Source organism: Varroa destructor, unplaced genomic scaffold (genome assembly GCF_002443255.2).
Source record: "Varroa destructor unplaced genomic scaffold, Vdes_3.0 BEIS01000002.1, whole genome shotgun sequence".
NCBI classification, from domain to species: domain Eukaryota; kingdom Metazoa; phylum Arthropoda; class Arachnida; order Mesostigmata; family Varroidae; genus Varroa; species Varroa destructor.
In genome coordinates, this window is record NW_019211455.1 from 29,740,111 (window position 1) to 29,756,581 (window position 16,471).

The window sequence follows — 16,471 nt, forward strand, 5'->3', positions numbered from 1 at the left end:
AACGATCCATTAGCGCTTATTTTCAAATCAATAAGAAAGGTGTGTTCGATGATGAACAATGACTTTCAGTGTTTGAATATCATAGCAGGAACTTCATCGGCGGGAGGCCTCGTATTTATCTATGTGGTACACCAAATTTACTCGTGCAATACCGTTCAAAATAATATGGCTCAGTCAAGTAAATTCGAGTACGGTCCAATGGGAATGACAACAAGTTGTTGCGTCCTCGAACCTGCTTTTTTTCGACGCTCCTTTATCTTTCTAGTATTCTCCAGTTTCTATTCCTATCTAAATCAGGAATCCCCAGTGATTTTATTTCGTCTCGAAAATGAGGTGGCTCCACGATTATCTGGGTTTAAAAATGAACGTATCCACAGCCTTAGACGTACAATATTGTCAATACTTCGTATGTCTACGTAATGAAAACGTTCCGGTTCAATTCAACTGCAGACTTGTTAGAAATTATTGTAGCTAGCAAGAGGCGTATTCATCAACGTACTGTCCTTGCGGTCTTCTCTGGTTAGGGCGCTTACCGTGATTGCACGGCTGTATCTTATGGCGGACCAGCCTACGCCGCCTCGAATTACTCCTTCTCAAAGTGAATAACATATGGGAATAGCTACGACAGATTTCGACCGTTATGAACGTAACTTCTACGAAACATTCGCAAACCCGCCGGAGGGCGATATTAGATTTAGAAACTTAAGGTCGAACTTAACCGACGAATATCATACTAAAAGTGCAACACTTGAAGACATCGAAAACTTTGAGGATATTTTTCGTTACGACAAAAACAAAGTGCCCGCTCTAGAGACAATGCGTCTTCAAAGCGGGCTAGCAACGCCCAAAAAAGCTACCGGCAAAAAAAACACGACTCAAAAAGACTGGGAAGCTGTTCAATTAGTACGTAAAAATCGGCCAAATGAAAAAAATGGCGATGACGTACGCGTGTCTTTCTTGCCTAGCCTGGGATGCGTATGTGTCACGTAAGGCTGTCTGGTACGCACTGACTTGCTGTTAATAGCTACTGAAAAAACATTCTATCTCGAATATTCTCTACGTCTGAACGTTTGTGCGCCCAGCTTATTTAAAAGATCATAGGTGGAGTCTGATACGTTTTTAAAATTACTGACTATTTTCATTTATATGACCTCGGCCGCATTTGCCTTGCTTGGAAACAGCTTTGTGATAATAGGCATCTGTTTCACTAATAATAACGTATATACACGTGAAGTTTATAGGATAGCTTCTTGGCGGATTGTGATTAAATGGATCACTAATTCGGTTCCATGATTTTCTTGGTTTGTAGAAGACAGCGCGATAGTCTGCCCAAAGTGCGATCACTGTGAATCGTTCTTACCTTTTCAAAATAGCGTTAAATATATGTCCCTAGGCAGTGTGATGCGGACATAAAAAAAAAAGCCCGTGCCGCGCGACCTAACGAGCTAAGCGGCTTGACTGCTTCGAAAAGTTCGACAATTAAAAGTGACGGCAAATACACCGATGCGAGTAAGGCCGAGAGTTGCGTTCAGAAATACAATGTCGAAGGTACCTCAACCGGCCGGTGAAGCTGACATAAACTGTGTCCTTAATAATAAGCATCCTATCAACACGTCAACCAAAAATGAACGGGGAGTAAACTGCAATGGTAGTTGACAATGCTCATTCCTGTCAACGTAAGCACCAACCGAATAATTACCCACATTACAGGTAACGTTCTAACGCAGAATCTGTTGAACAGACATCATAACGGATCCTGTTAAAACAGTGAGGACATGTACAATGCATTGCGATATCGCACAGCTTTTCGCTGTTTATCAAATAGGCACGCTTGGGCAAGGCTATAGCGTAGCATGACAGACCGGCGACACGTTCTTGACTGTGTTACACACATATGATATCGCCCGATACCTTTATGCCTAAATCGTGCATCGTGCAAAATAGCTCTTAGCGACCAGTTGACCTTCTTGGTACCATGATAATGTTACCAGGTGATCTGATCAAGCAATCTATTTGCACTCACTTCTGCGGAAGCGTTACATTTACAACTGCACCGAAGAGATGCGTCGTGTTGGCAGCGAAAGTATTGTCCTGGAGGAAACAGTTAAGATGCTAGCAGGAGCCCGTTTGAGCCACAGAATGGTCCATTCCCGATTCGGTAAGTCTTCGATGATTCCTTCTATATTCCAAGTTCCACAAGAAAGTATCTATCTACACAATAAGGCCATCACCTGAAACATCAAATCGATAAAACCCTAGCTTGGAAAGAAGAGATGTTTTCTGTGAAAGGAAAAATGCCAACAATGTCAGTGGAGGGACACATAGCTACGAGATTAAGTTCACGCACTTCACAGTTTCCGTAGTGATAGCCGAACAGAAGACTCTATAGAGGGAAACTATGAAGCACTCTAGCCCGAAAGTCGGCCAAAAATCAAAAGCCTATTTTCCTCTATTCGAGGTGATGTTGGCTTAGTTCATTTTACGACCTGACGACAAGTTCTATTTCAATATGAATTTGTTTTCTTGTTATCGTTTCAGTGGGTTATATATAATGAAAATACCGGTTATCCACGGAAAGATATATCCTGTTGTTTTTCGCCCTTTGTGATTTAAACTATTGGAGCGTTATAAGTTTTTGGGTTCGTGAAGTTATAACTTTGCATGTTATTTGGATCCGAGTTAGCGCAGTCGTTAAAATTAAATTATTTACGTCACGTCAATCTATGTTTTTCTTTTGTAGCTTTTTGTACCATTTGACAGCCTAACTCCGTCGATAGTGGAGGCGGCCCATTTCAATACGGACAGATCTCATCCCTTAACCAGCTAGCGGAAGGTGGATTGCCTACTGCCTGATATTTACTGTATTGTATTTTTAATAGGGACACTCCCTGGGGCACAGGCTGCTGTTCGCCATCGGCATTGATCTTGGAGACGTTTTCAACACTCGCCGTTTATAGCGCATTTAGCTATAAACTTTTTGCTATCCAGGACGATTGTAGAAACCGACGCATTGAACGTCAGTTGAACGGAGCCACACGTAATCGTTGGGTCATCTTTCGTAAAAAACGGTACATTACTATAGTACAAAAATGGGAGTTTTTAGCGTTTTCTTATAGAGTAGAACTCTAACTTAGTTTATTCGCCCTAGTTAATCGTTATTGTTAAAACCTACAGTAGTACGAGTTGGAGAAAGATTTTGCCTCTCATATCATCATGTGTAGACGGAGAAGCGTTACATTTGCCATCTGTGCTGTGACAATGTGAAAATACATTGCTTCAATCAAAAGTAAGTTACTAATATGTTTTTCAAGTACGTGATAGGATACACGTCTTTCTCGTCAGAATACCAAATCTCATTTTATAATTCCAGACTGGGTAATACCTATGTCTACGACTGGAAAAATAAATTTGTATTTTGTAAAGAAGGATTAACCCTTGAAGTTGATGCCTTTTGAACGACTTGTTTAGGTTTTAGTTGTCGATTTATTTGCCACTTGAAAATAGGAAACATTGGTATCAATGATTTTGACGAACAGTTGTTAATATTTTAATTTTACAACAATAGAAATATCGGTAGCCGTCGATAGGACAGTTGAGGCTTTACTGGTAGTACAGAAAAAACAAAGGTACATACCCATTTGAATACCGGCCGCCCACAACTCGAGCGGGTTCACCTGACTGACGTCGTTGTCAGTTCGATTCAGAGTAGGTTCGACGTGCGTCAAAAATCTATCACACACAAATAAATACGTACCCACACTTTAGTAGAAATGGAAGGAAAATTAATTGCATAAGTACACTTTTATATAAACCATCATTTCTATTGTTTCATGCGTTGTTACTTCAAACATAAAAGTCCATACAATTTTTTTTTTTTTTTTTTTGTTGGGGTTATTTCTCATATAGAGGCGTATGAATAGGTGACAAGTGTATTTATCATGTACAAATTGTCAATATTGTGATGCCTCTAATACGTATTTATGACCAAAATCGTTTTACAATTATAATATAATGTTTGTATTGTGTCATCCTGTCGCTGGATCATCCTATAAAGCTGGAAACAGGACAGTGAATTGGCAGTAGGACCATATTCGAATGATCCACGAACCTCTTCGAATGGTGTACGACTTCATCGGCAAACGAATGGCAAAGTTTAAGGGCAGCCGTTTCCGATAATAAACACACTTCATTCTCCAATTGCTGATTCTGTTGCACAGCCAAATCGATGATTTGGGACGACGATGTATTGAATTGGTTCAAAGTAGCCAACTCGGCTAATTCTGAAGCTGAATGGGCAAAATCCCACCCATCAAGAAGGTTAACGCCACCGCCTTTTTTTCGGCTGTTGTTATTACTGCCACCGCTACTGGCGCTTCCCGAACCGCTGTCAGTGGCAGAAATAGCCGACGTGAACTTTACAGACAAAAAAAAACACATACACCATTGGTTATTATTATTTAATCGGTAAAGGGAACAACCGGGTTAGACCCTATGTTCGTTGTTGTGGGACTAGCCCGGGTAACGGCTGTACTATAGAATCTAGCCATAAATATCTTGTGCTCCGCACCGATGTTCGTAGCAATGTAGTTAAGCTCCAATATGTAAACATTAACTACTTAATAAATGACATCCATATTCGTTATAAGCTTTTATCTTTTGAATGAAAAAAGATTGCGAAGTTCACTCACGTAGAGTAAGATCTTATGCTGCAGACTCTCGGGCGAAATGCTTGTTGAAAACGGTTGATTTAAGCTGGTCTCAGAGGCCACGTAGAGATATTCAGCTAACGACTTTCGCAGCTGTTGTGCCAATCGATAGGCGTCCTCATGAGGTAATGGTGAAAAATGTAACTGAACGATGAGGGGGTACTTCGAAGCTGCAGAATATTAGCCATTATTAAGTCTTGAACTGGCATATGATTGATTTATGTTATTGTTGTATGTATACTATTAATTCGTTTCGTAATGTATTATTATTACTCATACATTTCTGTAAACGCTCGTCATTAGCAGTTGGGTATTTTGGCATTTTACTTATAGAAGATTGTGTGGTACGCAGTATGTTTGTGAAAAATTATATGATAATTTATAAGCCTATATGCAGATAGCGAAAACGAACCTGCAAATGCAAAGTCCCTTATCGTGTCAAGAACCTCTTGAAGGGGTAATGTTCCTCCGACGATAAAGTTGTTAGTCTCATCAAGGACGAGATCGATTTTAATGCACCGACAGCCTTGCGTCAAAGCTTGCACGTAACCCTCAACACTTGAAAGAACATCATTTTCGTCTTCAATCTGCCACCTACAGGCAATGTCAACAATATCGGTGTATGCTGATAAGAAATAAGGCGACGCTAAGGGTACCTATTTGACTTCGGAACGAGCAATGAATCAGTGTGAAAAATTATTTTCATCAATTTATGATCGTTTAGATATAGCCATTGCACACGCAGGAAGTAATGTTTTAGATAACCTTTTTGTACAAAACAATAAGCTAAAAAAGCCAATACAATGAAGAACTAAATCTTATTGAAATCTATGTTTTCAGAATCAATATCTTTTATTTACTATAGGAAGGTATCTTCTTGAGTACAAGACACACGCGTCCGCTATATGAGCTCAGTCAGCCTGAGCTGGCACTCAGTACTTGTTATAACGAACAAATGCGTACACCTACGTGTTACATGACGTGGAAATGAAGTAGTGTGAAAATGGGCGTGTCATGTCGTGATGCACGCGACTACGAGGCATCAATGAGGCGTTCTGCGACAGCAGGAACAACGTAAAACCATCAAGGAGAATTTGATGGTCAGCACGCGCCTCTTCCGATGGCTCAAATTCATCAATTAACCGGCACACATCCTCATCGCTCGTTTCCATCTCCTAAAACAATAAATAGCAGAAGAAAAATATGGCCTGAAATTTCTTCATTTCAGTGTTCGCATCCTAGTAAACAACAAGTGGGAGACGAGGCGCAATGAATCAACCTAGTCTATAATTAATTACGTATCTCGATATTGTGTACAAACCTGAATCGCAGTTTGTTAGTGAAACTTCCTATTATTCTGAAGCCTGTGCAGGACCTTCATTCATAAAGAGAACAAGAAATCGTTCTGAATAATAGGCAAGCTAATTCTAGTTCATGCACTCTATGTTAAAAAACCATTGGAGAAACGATTATAACCATACGAGTATTACGTACTTGTGCGTTTTTGACTACATTTTTAATTTTTACCTGCTCGCCTTCTAGAAAGAAATGCAAATCGTCCTTCGCAAAGTAGTCCTTGCCGGAGTAGCGCACCATCAGAAAGAACACTTCAGGCCGAGTGGCAAGATCTTTAAAAAGTGACACAAATTGTCTTTGATCAATGCGGCCTGTTCGTTCACCACTTTCAATCGAAAATTCTTGAATCTTTTGGCGTAACCGAACAGTACTCAGCTGAGAATTGATTTTTTTGGCTAGGGCAATCGTTTCACTTTCTTCTAGAAGCCCCTTCCTGCAATAGGATGAAATAAATTATTATTAGTAATAAAAAATGTAATTATGGACGCATATGCAATCAACGTACGTTAATTGATAGTCTGTTGTCGCTTATATTACTACTATCGGATTATATTACTACTGTTGCTATCAGATGTATGTAGTCTATTTCAATTTTTTTATTGCTATCAGCGAACCAATGGATTGTCTCAATTGTACGTGAACTACCACGCTTTATTTTCCTAACCTGACCACTCGACTTCTTCCTTCCCATGTGTCACCATCCGCTTTTGACAGACATATAGGTAGACAGAACAGCTACGATACCTAATTGTTAGGCGAAAACGAAAATAGGACACAGATAGTTTACGTTGTTAAGCCGGCAAAAAAACCCACGGGGGAAGAGTGGGTAACGCAAAGATACAAGTCGCGAATAACTAAAAGATCGAATGCCAGCCGATAGTGTGACTTCAACTGCTCAAGTTTTTGTCACCCTAGCCAGCTGAGGGCCATACTGGGCTTAACTGCTGTCTCTTTTTTTGCCGATGACGGCTATGTAGCAGCCCAAACTGGTGTCCCACTTATACCAGCAACACGTCAACAGGGCCCTGCTGTCATCCAGTTCCTTTCCCAATTTTTACTTATCGTTTCTGCACTATCGTTGTAAATAACGCGTGTAAAGATAAAATTTGATACGTTGGAGAGAATTATTTGCTTCATGAAAGAAGACAGTTTCAGGCAGACGTTCCTGTTAAATTAGATTTCAAGATTCTTTTAGAACCAGCGCTCGTCCGGAGAGATAAACCGTTACCGCGTAAAATAAACTTAAAGCTCCTGAAACGAGCTTACGAGGTCTTTCCGCTGTTGAACTTCATAAATATTGAGGTCTATTTGTCTCTCATCGACATCAATCTTCGGTTTGTTCAGCTCGTCCCGTAAAATATCGGCCATGATCTGATTACAATTACTATTTCGCCTAGAGTACCAAGGAAGTACTACATCACTGGAAACAGTACAGGCGGCAGCCGGGCCACTGGTCGCAGTGTTTAGAGTAACCTGTCCTAAAACGTATGCCATCTAGTATAAGAGATGCTCAAAAATACCAGGAGGATAATTCTAAAAGAGAGGCCCAACACACGGTCAACATATGGCTTGGCCACCGCAGAACTGCAATGTGTCCAATTGCCTTGTCAGTGCTCATCGCCCACTTCGCTAGTTTTCATCTAGTGACACCTTACCTCAGGAGGTCTTAGCGCTCAGCGCAACCTCAAACGGACCAACAATAAGCGGATTCAAAAGAATGAGCCGGGAGTTTTTTGTCCTAAAATTGACTCCGGAGCTTGAGAGTTACCACTCAAAAAAGGCAACGGGACCAAAAAGGAGTCGAAATAGATCCCTTAGGTCGCCATGCTGAACTATTTTGTTCAACAAACGTTTTTACTCAAGGCTGCTTCCTCTTCATTGACGGGATGTAACGCTTTTGATTATCTTAAAAGGCAAAGGCGATCCAGGCACGCGATTGCGAGAAAAAGCGTCTGCTATAAACTTCTCTCGTATCTCCCGGCAAAGAGAGTAAACGTATTTCTGGAGAGTGCAAGTGCGATGCTTAAGGGGCAACACGGATTCAGGAGAGAGCATTCGACTAAAACGGCATGTAAGGTTCTACTTCCTGATATCAAGCGAATTTCAAGTGTCTTTCGGCAATATACCCACGCAGCGTTCGTAAACATTAAAGCTACTTTTGATTCCGTCCCAAGAAAATTAGTTCTGAGGCGTTCGGACGATGGCGCTTAACATTACAGTAGCAATACTCCAGAAAAATAAAGTTACAATCGATGATGAAATCTTGAGGCTGTTAGCGTTTTTCTGGATTACAGATGTGGCCCAGGGTAATAACTTAAGCACTCTTCTTTTCTCAGGCTTGCTTAAAGATCTTCTCGACAAGGTATATGGGCCTGGAAGTTTTGATGAAGGCTCTCCTCTATGCAGACGGTTTAATTATTTGCGGCAGCAATCGTTTTCATGTGGAGTAGGCCCTAGCAAGGTCACATTTTGTCGTCTCGGAATTAGGATGGACCATCGATCCGACCAAAAACGAGACGATGAAATTCAGAGGAGGTAACTGGCGGCCTGGGGGACGCTTATTTCTCTGGCTCACGGCTGACATACGTCACTAGATTCACCTACTTAGAGTTGCTGATTCCGTATAACAGTCAAAGCTTCTTCCAGCATATTACAGGAAGACGCAGGAAGGCTTTAACAGCTTCGCTTTCAATACGAAACTTTTACCGATTCTCCCGCACCATTCGATTTTAAAATGGTGCCAATTTCCGCATGCGGGGTGAGCTAGATAATCTCACATTGGGGTATTCGAACCGACTAAAGATCTCGTTCCTCAAAAAAGCCTTGGGATTGCAACGGACAACCCGTAACAAGCTCGTCTACATCCTGGCAGCGACGCCGCTATTCACTGGGGACTTCCGTCACCTTCTGTCACAAGAAGGCCTGCTAAAATAAAATCGAAGGCTCGCGTAGATCGACGCCAAATTTTATCAAACGAGAGCCATGACAGGTGAAACCTGGGAGGGACTCGATCGGTTGTGCCGCGCTATGCAGTACAGGGTTTCACCGTCGTCTACGTGTTTGTACTAGACGTAAGCAACTTATGACGTGTATCGTGCTTTTGCTGGCCACAGGTTCGATCACTGGGTAACTAATTGCAATATCGTGGTGTACACTATCCAATACAGTTGTCGCATCGTTAAATTTTAAGTAATCCCTGGACCCTGGGTCGATTATTCCGGTGACCCTTTCCTAGCTTAGGAACACCCAAGGCTGTCATTATAAATGTATATGTATACAATTTAAATGTACTTGAGAAAGGTGGATATATGAGTTTGACTTGAATTCGGATGAATAAATCGCGTCGTCCTAGTCCAAACGGCTGTGAGCCCCCTTTCCCGACTGGCTGTGCTAACTTATATCGAGGCCGATTCAGCAGAAATAAATGTTTCGTCCAGGGTCCAGATAAAACATAATGTCTATAGAGTAATCTGATTAGTCCACGTCATCCAGGGGATGATTTGCAGCTGTGGCCTTAAAGTGCTATGCATGGCGACTGCAAAAGCAATCAGGACGAGAAGATAATAGCGAGAGGGCAATTCGCATGAAAGAAACAATGGCTGAATATAAATGTTCCTCCACGTGCGTGACTTATACGAAGTACCCGTTGTATCGTAATTCGTGCTTAATGGATGCTTTGACGTAGTTTTGTCCCACACAGCATAAGTATATGCCAAACGGATGCTTGTTCCAGCAGTATAAACTTGTACAGTACATTATGGTACATAGCAAACGAAGCTGATGGTAGCGACCCAATCATACCGTAAACTAGCGTATGACGAGACTTTTATAACAAACTTCACGCATAAATGCGGTGCTTAAATCAACTACTATACCAAGTAACAACGAGCAATTTTTCCGCGCTAAACTTTGAAATGGCAGTGAGACATATGTCCTGTAGCTTATCGCGACACATACACAGCTGTTTTCCCTGTAACAGTCGTAATTCTATACGCTTTTGGTTTCTGATTCAACTGAAGTGACGATAGGCTGTAGCGTTCCATAGAGTTATCGTAGAGGCAGGACTGACCCTAAGTAGTTACTTTAAGGTAAACAGAAGACAGCCAGACGGACCGTACGCTTACTTCACAGTCTAGTATACTAGCTATGCGAATTTCATTTGCTAATGTGTGAACGCCTGTCCTTACGTGCGTTCGTTCCGCCAGGAGGAAAAAATGGCGACAGTCATGACACTAATGATATCGCACCGATATATTATTTCGACAGCGATATAACCGCTATATGATTGCCTCTGCAAGTCTTCAAGGCTAAGCTTTCCGCCATCAGCGCGTCTGCTGTGAATGAATTACATGTACATCATAACCGAGCGCCAACTAGGAATAGAACCTACCATGCTGACAAGCTCTCTGTCCGGTTTATACTTGCCAAAGAAAGAAGCAATGATATAAAGTGAGACAATATGTTTTTGATGAAATGTAAGAGATAAGCCCAAATTTCTCCTGAGAGATAAGTTCAGGACAGCAAAACCACAACAACGGGAGAGCTAACGCATCTGTTTTGTTATTCGAACAATGTTATCAATAAGGTTTTTAGACGACGGTCGTTATAGTAACAACAAGACGAAAAAAATAGCAAACAAATACAATCGACCTGTGCATTGTCGACATGTAAACTTTCGAACGTTCAGGAGGTCGATCTCGCGAAGGAGCAGTGGCCCCGTCAGAAGACTAAAAAGGTTTCGGTATTGTATTGTATCTTCGTTTGTATCTTCTCGTTCGTATTACGACTATATGTACCTGCCGCGGATACAAAAGATACGAGGCCGAATGTATATAGATATGTATGTATGTGTACTATTAGACGCATAGCGGCACGCAGTGCTAAGAGTATAAATGCGAAAGGATTACAGTAAACAGAGGACTGAACCATCGGAGGCAGCGAATGGCTTATCAACAAGAAATTGAGAAACGAGCACTCTAGGCTTACTAATTTTTTGGAAAAACGATCCTTTGCTACATAATTTTTTCTAATGGGAAATAGCAATTTCGAGACATATATAAACATGTATTTACTTAGCATATTGTTGTAAACAATATGCTTACGGCACGTAACATCAACATTGAAATTAGGCAGATAAATAATAGAGGAAAAGATACAATAAGAATAGGAAATATCTTCCATAATCCGATTCTGTTGCTAATACAACAACGGCAACAGCAAAGGAACGTTTGCAAACAGCAGACTGCCATTAGTTAGACGCCAGCAGGGCGGTTCTTTGCAGATAATGCAATGTAACAGATAGTTGGTTTGTTGCTAATCGCGTTTAATCATATTGTCCTACAGTAGAGGTGTGTACTTATGTGTATTCTATTTAAAAAAGAAGAGATCAGCTGATTTGGTTTGCAGCTGGAGCTCTAATTCATACGTAGATTTGGGTCAGTTTGTTCCACGAACGTTCCATATATGCTTCTCTTGGTGTTAAGGCTTTCGTACCGCTAATACCTGGGCGCCGATCTTTGAAACGCGTGGACAACATATTTTATAATAAACCTTTGTTTAAGTGCTCGGCCGAGTTAATAGTGCCCAGACACGACCTGTGCCGTCCTTCATATGGGGGATCACTCCTAATAACAAAGAAACCCATTATGATTGCGAAGCGTTGCAGCAGTCGGTACCCAGGCGATAATATTCGAAATTGTACAAACACACGTATTCTAAATGAAACGCTGCCGACACCTTACCGCTAGGGTACAGTGAATCATCAAAGGTCACCGCTAGGTAGTACAACTAAACTGAAACAGGTCTGGCAGTAAGCATCAGCGCCTGTGCATGGTGTAGCCTTTCAATCAACTAGCATTCTCCAAACAAGATTTACCAAATTTTCCTGATAAGCTGAAGTTACAGAAAAATCGAATTCAAGATTTCTGCATGAATGGCTCCCATCTGACAAGCACCCCAGGGCACGTGTTTTTCTACGGAAATCTAAGTTGCCTTGATAAAAAACTTTCCATTTAACAGCTTAAAACAATACATTTACAGTATTTATACGAAACTGAGATTTTACAAGGTATTGACGATGGTGTAACCGAAGAATTTCTATTTAGGGCTATCTCTCGATTTAAACAGACTCAAGCCGAACTTGTATGATCAAAAAAGTGGCGAAGATACTCAAAGAGCTCCAACTTCGTTTCCACTGCCTTTTTCTTTTCTCTGGCGATCTCTGCAAAATCGATTCAATCTTCCAGCTGGTCAGCTTTGGGAAGACTTCAGCAATTTTTTCATTGTCTTTCTATTGTAAATTTTCGAGTCTGCAAACACACTGTATAACAGATCTCTCAAACGAACTACACCCACACTAATACGAAGGGTATAGGGAAAATATGGATTAGAAATTCATCGATCTGGCGGTGTAGCGTTTCCAGTGAGACGAAGCAGGTGCAGAGAGAAAGCACCTAGTCAGATAGAAAACCGTGAAGATTAATGACGGTTGATATAACTGAGAGATTGTAGACATTGCAAATGTCGACTGCTTCAAAGGTTGAGCTCAATGTTTCAGTGCTAAACATGTTACAAGATACGACATCTTTCAGTTGGCTAGTTGAGTCGTAGCTATTTTCCTTTGCGTGTTTCTTATGCTCGCTAAGGGAAACTTAAGTTTTCATCAGCGGTTCCTCTGAGCACTTAAACAAACAGCCTAGTTGGCCTCATTTAGATCATTCCGTGAATCTGTGATGTTGCGATGAAACGGCTTGCTTTCATTTCCCTGCGACTAACGTCGAATAGGACTGCAAGCCTTACAAAAACCATATTAACAGTAGGTATCATTGTCTGTAACGTCATTGCATTTCTCAAACTCACTTTCTTAATAACAATCAGATATTTTTAGGTGTTTTGTTAAACAAAGTAGACAATGGCATGTAAATAAAAATAAATTACATTTACAGTTTTTATATACAAATGTTACGATTTGCTGTACTTTGGTTTATTTTGCCTAAAACGAATATAAATATTTAGGCAAACTAAAAAATGCCATCTTTGTCCTAAACTACTTAATGTCAGTATGGTTTCATGCTTACACCTTATCTATACGATCCTCGGTTTAATCTATGCTAGTCACTGGATAATAGCCTGCTATGCGAATTATCATAGAAGTATTATGGTCAACTTTTCATCCACACGATCTCCATAAGCCAGCCAAGACTAGTCATCTTACGGACAAAAGGCCTACGGACAGTCTTGCAAGTTGGCTCACTAAGCCCAATAAGCGAGGCCATTGGCTTGGCTAAGTGGTCTCGAATGATTTGGCCAAAAGAGAACAACTATCAAAAAATGGATCAGAGCAGCTACGTTTTTGTCGTAATACAATTTGAGCTCTTCGTTGGATCGACCTGCACAGTTGGCATGATGCGTGGTCTATCACTGGCTGAGGAGGATTTACTGTTATCCCTGGCCTAGCAGCACTAGAAGGTGCCGTTTACTTTTCATTAGAGGAACATCATTCTCAGTGGAATAAGCACTTCTCTACTTCTGTCGAGTTGCCCAGCCTCAGCCAATGGCGAGCTTAGCACGACGCCGAAAAGCTATCGAGATTCATTTTAGATTCCGAATTTAGCTAGATCTCGTCAAGCTTTCAAGCGATGCATTTCCCCCATTAGACGCTTCGACAGGAGAGCTGCTATGTCTATGTGATATACGCAGACAAAGCGTTACAGTCTCTGAGCAATAATACGCCAGCGTGTATTTCGAACAGGGCTTAATCTAATTTCAGCTCTACCAGAAAGCTCTCGACTTCACCGTACAGTATCCAAACCCCATTTCGCATTAGTTATTAATGGAAACTTGGTTCTTCTGAATAAAGAAAGCGCATTTCATTGGGATAAACTTAGCACTAGACTATCGATAACTATTCGCACCCACTGAGGAAAAATCATCGAATATCTTCCCAGACCAATCAGGCCTGATAGCATATATACCTAAGAACAGATATTATTCCGCAGTCATTTAGTACGACAAAACCTCTGGTTCATGTGGATGCAGACGACGAGACATTCAGCTCTGCATTACCTTAACGAAGTTGATGAGGGCACCCTCTTTATCGGAATGATGCGTTTGTTGGAATGGTGTTTTATATATTGCCATAACCTTGCGCGTTTAACGTCTCGCGTAAGGGCACCGCTCCTTCCGCTAGAGCTCATTGTCCACTTTTGCCATAAGTTTGCCATATGTGATTTGGGGCTCAGCGTATTGCCGATTATGTTCTCTGACGAAATGAACTGCCTATGCAACGGAAGCTGATCTAAGTGATCAGGATATGGCTTATGTTCCAGGTTAGAAATGTCACGAGGCGATGGTCAATGACGCAGCCGATCGATTCCGTCCGCTTGTGTTATTTGTAGAGGGGTTGTCATTTCTATTTAGCTGAAATGCTCCGAGTAGCAGATCGATAATAATGGCAATACCTAACCTACAACATCAAACTTGTCCAAACGCTTCCCAATACTCCTCATATAATGCTACCACAATATAAATGAGCTTTCGCTAGTGGCACAGGCTTCGTAGGTATGCCGCGTTGTAAGAGTGAATCACTGGGTTTTTTTGGTCAGAGACTTCTAATACTTGAACTTTCTATGGTGACATCAGCTAAACCTTGTGATGTCTACTCTATTTGTATACTGCATCACTAGGTTTGTCACACTGTATTCACGTTCAGATGTTGTAATCTTGGGCGGCTGAAGTATGTATGCTACAAGTTATCTTACACAAGCAGCAAACTTGAGACTGCAGTGTTTCTTTGTACAACTTGAAAGTATCATATCCATGTGGTACCAACCAATTTATAGCGGGCTGCGAAGGTTGAACGAGGTTCAAGTAATTATTCAAGCACTAATACCAATGAGCACCGCTAATGCGGTACTAACAGGCTGCTTTATGTTTACCATAGGTAATGTGACAAAACACAATTGGGCAATAGTCTTCGAACGGCTAATATTAGAGAATATCCACTAAGAACCATTTGTCGGTTTCGGAATAGATTATGGTTAGTATTTGATGGGAAAAGCAGTTGGAGTCTCACTTGGCAAAATTGACCAATTTTTTATTACGCGCACGCAGTCTACATTCATAATTATAATAACTATGTATAATGACACTACCTGTAGGCCTGTCAATATGTCCCTTTAAATATATGTTTGTCACAGGATTCAAGGCTTACGGAAATCATGCGCTACACTGGAGCTCTATTTCTCCGTACAAATATTATTTTTGGTGGAAATCCAATGTAGGACTTGGACCGATAGGTCGGATTCAGTTTACTTAAACGCAAGGCAAAGTCTGATGCTAGTTATTAGTGGCAGCCTATCAAACAAAATATGAATCTAACGATAACAGCGGGTGCGCACGTCAAATAATCTTGATGCCGCCGCTTTTAGATAACGGAAACGCCTCTCTTAACATATCACAGGTCATTGTCACTAAATTCGGTTCACATATCGAAAAGACTGCATCAGGCAACTAGTTTATCAGAGTCGCAAATTTTTAGGCCGAGCCTTGAGTAATAGCGCAGGGGCGTCATATTTGCTTGGCCTTGTAATAGGCCTTCATAGGATACTACTTAGTCTACATCTCAAGCAGTAAGCACAGATCGCTAATCACTGCTAGTAACATAATGTTTTCCAGTGGAACTACATTTAAGTTCAAAGAAAACAGTATGCTGTCTCAAGTACAATCCATTTAAGTAGCGCATAAGTTAACAAAAATTAAACGTAAAATCTGGATGTTGTATCATTCGGAAAGATGCGAGCAGACTGTATTTATGGGAAGCGTAGGGAATGCGATAAATGGCATTTCTGCGTACATTGTGCTTTGTAACTAATCATTCTTAAGGTATGGTTCAAGTATTAGACATCCTATTTGCTCTACTGTACGTGTAACGTTTCCGAGAGGATTGACCATCGTAAAATCTTATGGGGTACAAGACCTGTCGGTGCGTTACTTGTTATAAACTAGCTTCGACAATAGGCAACTTAGAAAGCCGCAAATCCTTTCGGAAGAACGTTAAAGACAACATACCTATCGGTATCAGCCTGTCGAAAGCATTCCTCTAACCACTTCTCGCGCATTAGTTGTCGTTCATCGAGGTTGGCTGGAACGACCCCACCTGGCCCAGGTCCTCCTCCAGGTTGTCCAGTCCTGCGCGCGGCTACCAGCATCGAGAGGCCTGTAACCCAGAAGTTGGCCTCATCCGCTGTTGAGGCAACGAGGTCGAGCGATTCGTACGCATCCCCGTAGATTATCGAAAAAACACAATCCTCTGAATAGCATCCTGTTTACACCGGCGAAAGAACCAATTAAATATATATAAGCACAGCACCGGCAATTTATAATACACAGCGACCGCATTAAGCTAATGG

General features: G+C 41.2%; 1 protein-coding gene across 2 annotated transcripts in view; it reads right to left on the bottom strand.

Annotated features, from left to right (window-relative positions):
• LOC111245911 (inactive phospholipase C-like protein 1) overlaps positions 1-16,471 on the bottom strand; it is a 133,745-nt gene that overhangs the window by 6,961 nt on the left and 110,313 nt on the right. For both annotated transcript variants that reach the window (XM_022794906.2, XM_086980634.1), the window contains exons 7-13: positions 16,131-16,383; positions 6,234-6,495; positions 5,676-5,881; positions 5,119-5,300; positions 4,689-4,876; positions 4,109-4,413; positions 3,635-3,729 (exon numbers count right to left, since the gene is read on the bottom strand). In XM_022794906.2, the coding sequence (XP_022650641.1) occupies positions 3,635-3,729; positions 4,109-4,413; positions 4,689-4,876; positions 5,119-5,300; positions 5,676-5,881; positions 6,234-6,495; positions 16,131-16,383 (1,491 nt within the window). The remainder of the gene's footprint in view (positions 1-3,634; positions 3,730-4,108; positions 4,414-4,688; positions 4,877-5,118; positions 5,301-5,675; positions 5,882-6,233; positions 6,496-16,130; positions 16,384-16,471) is intronic.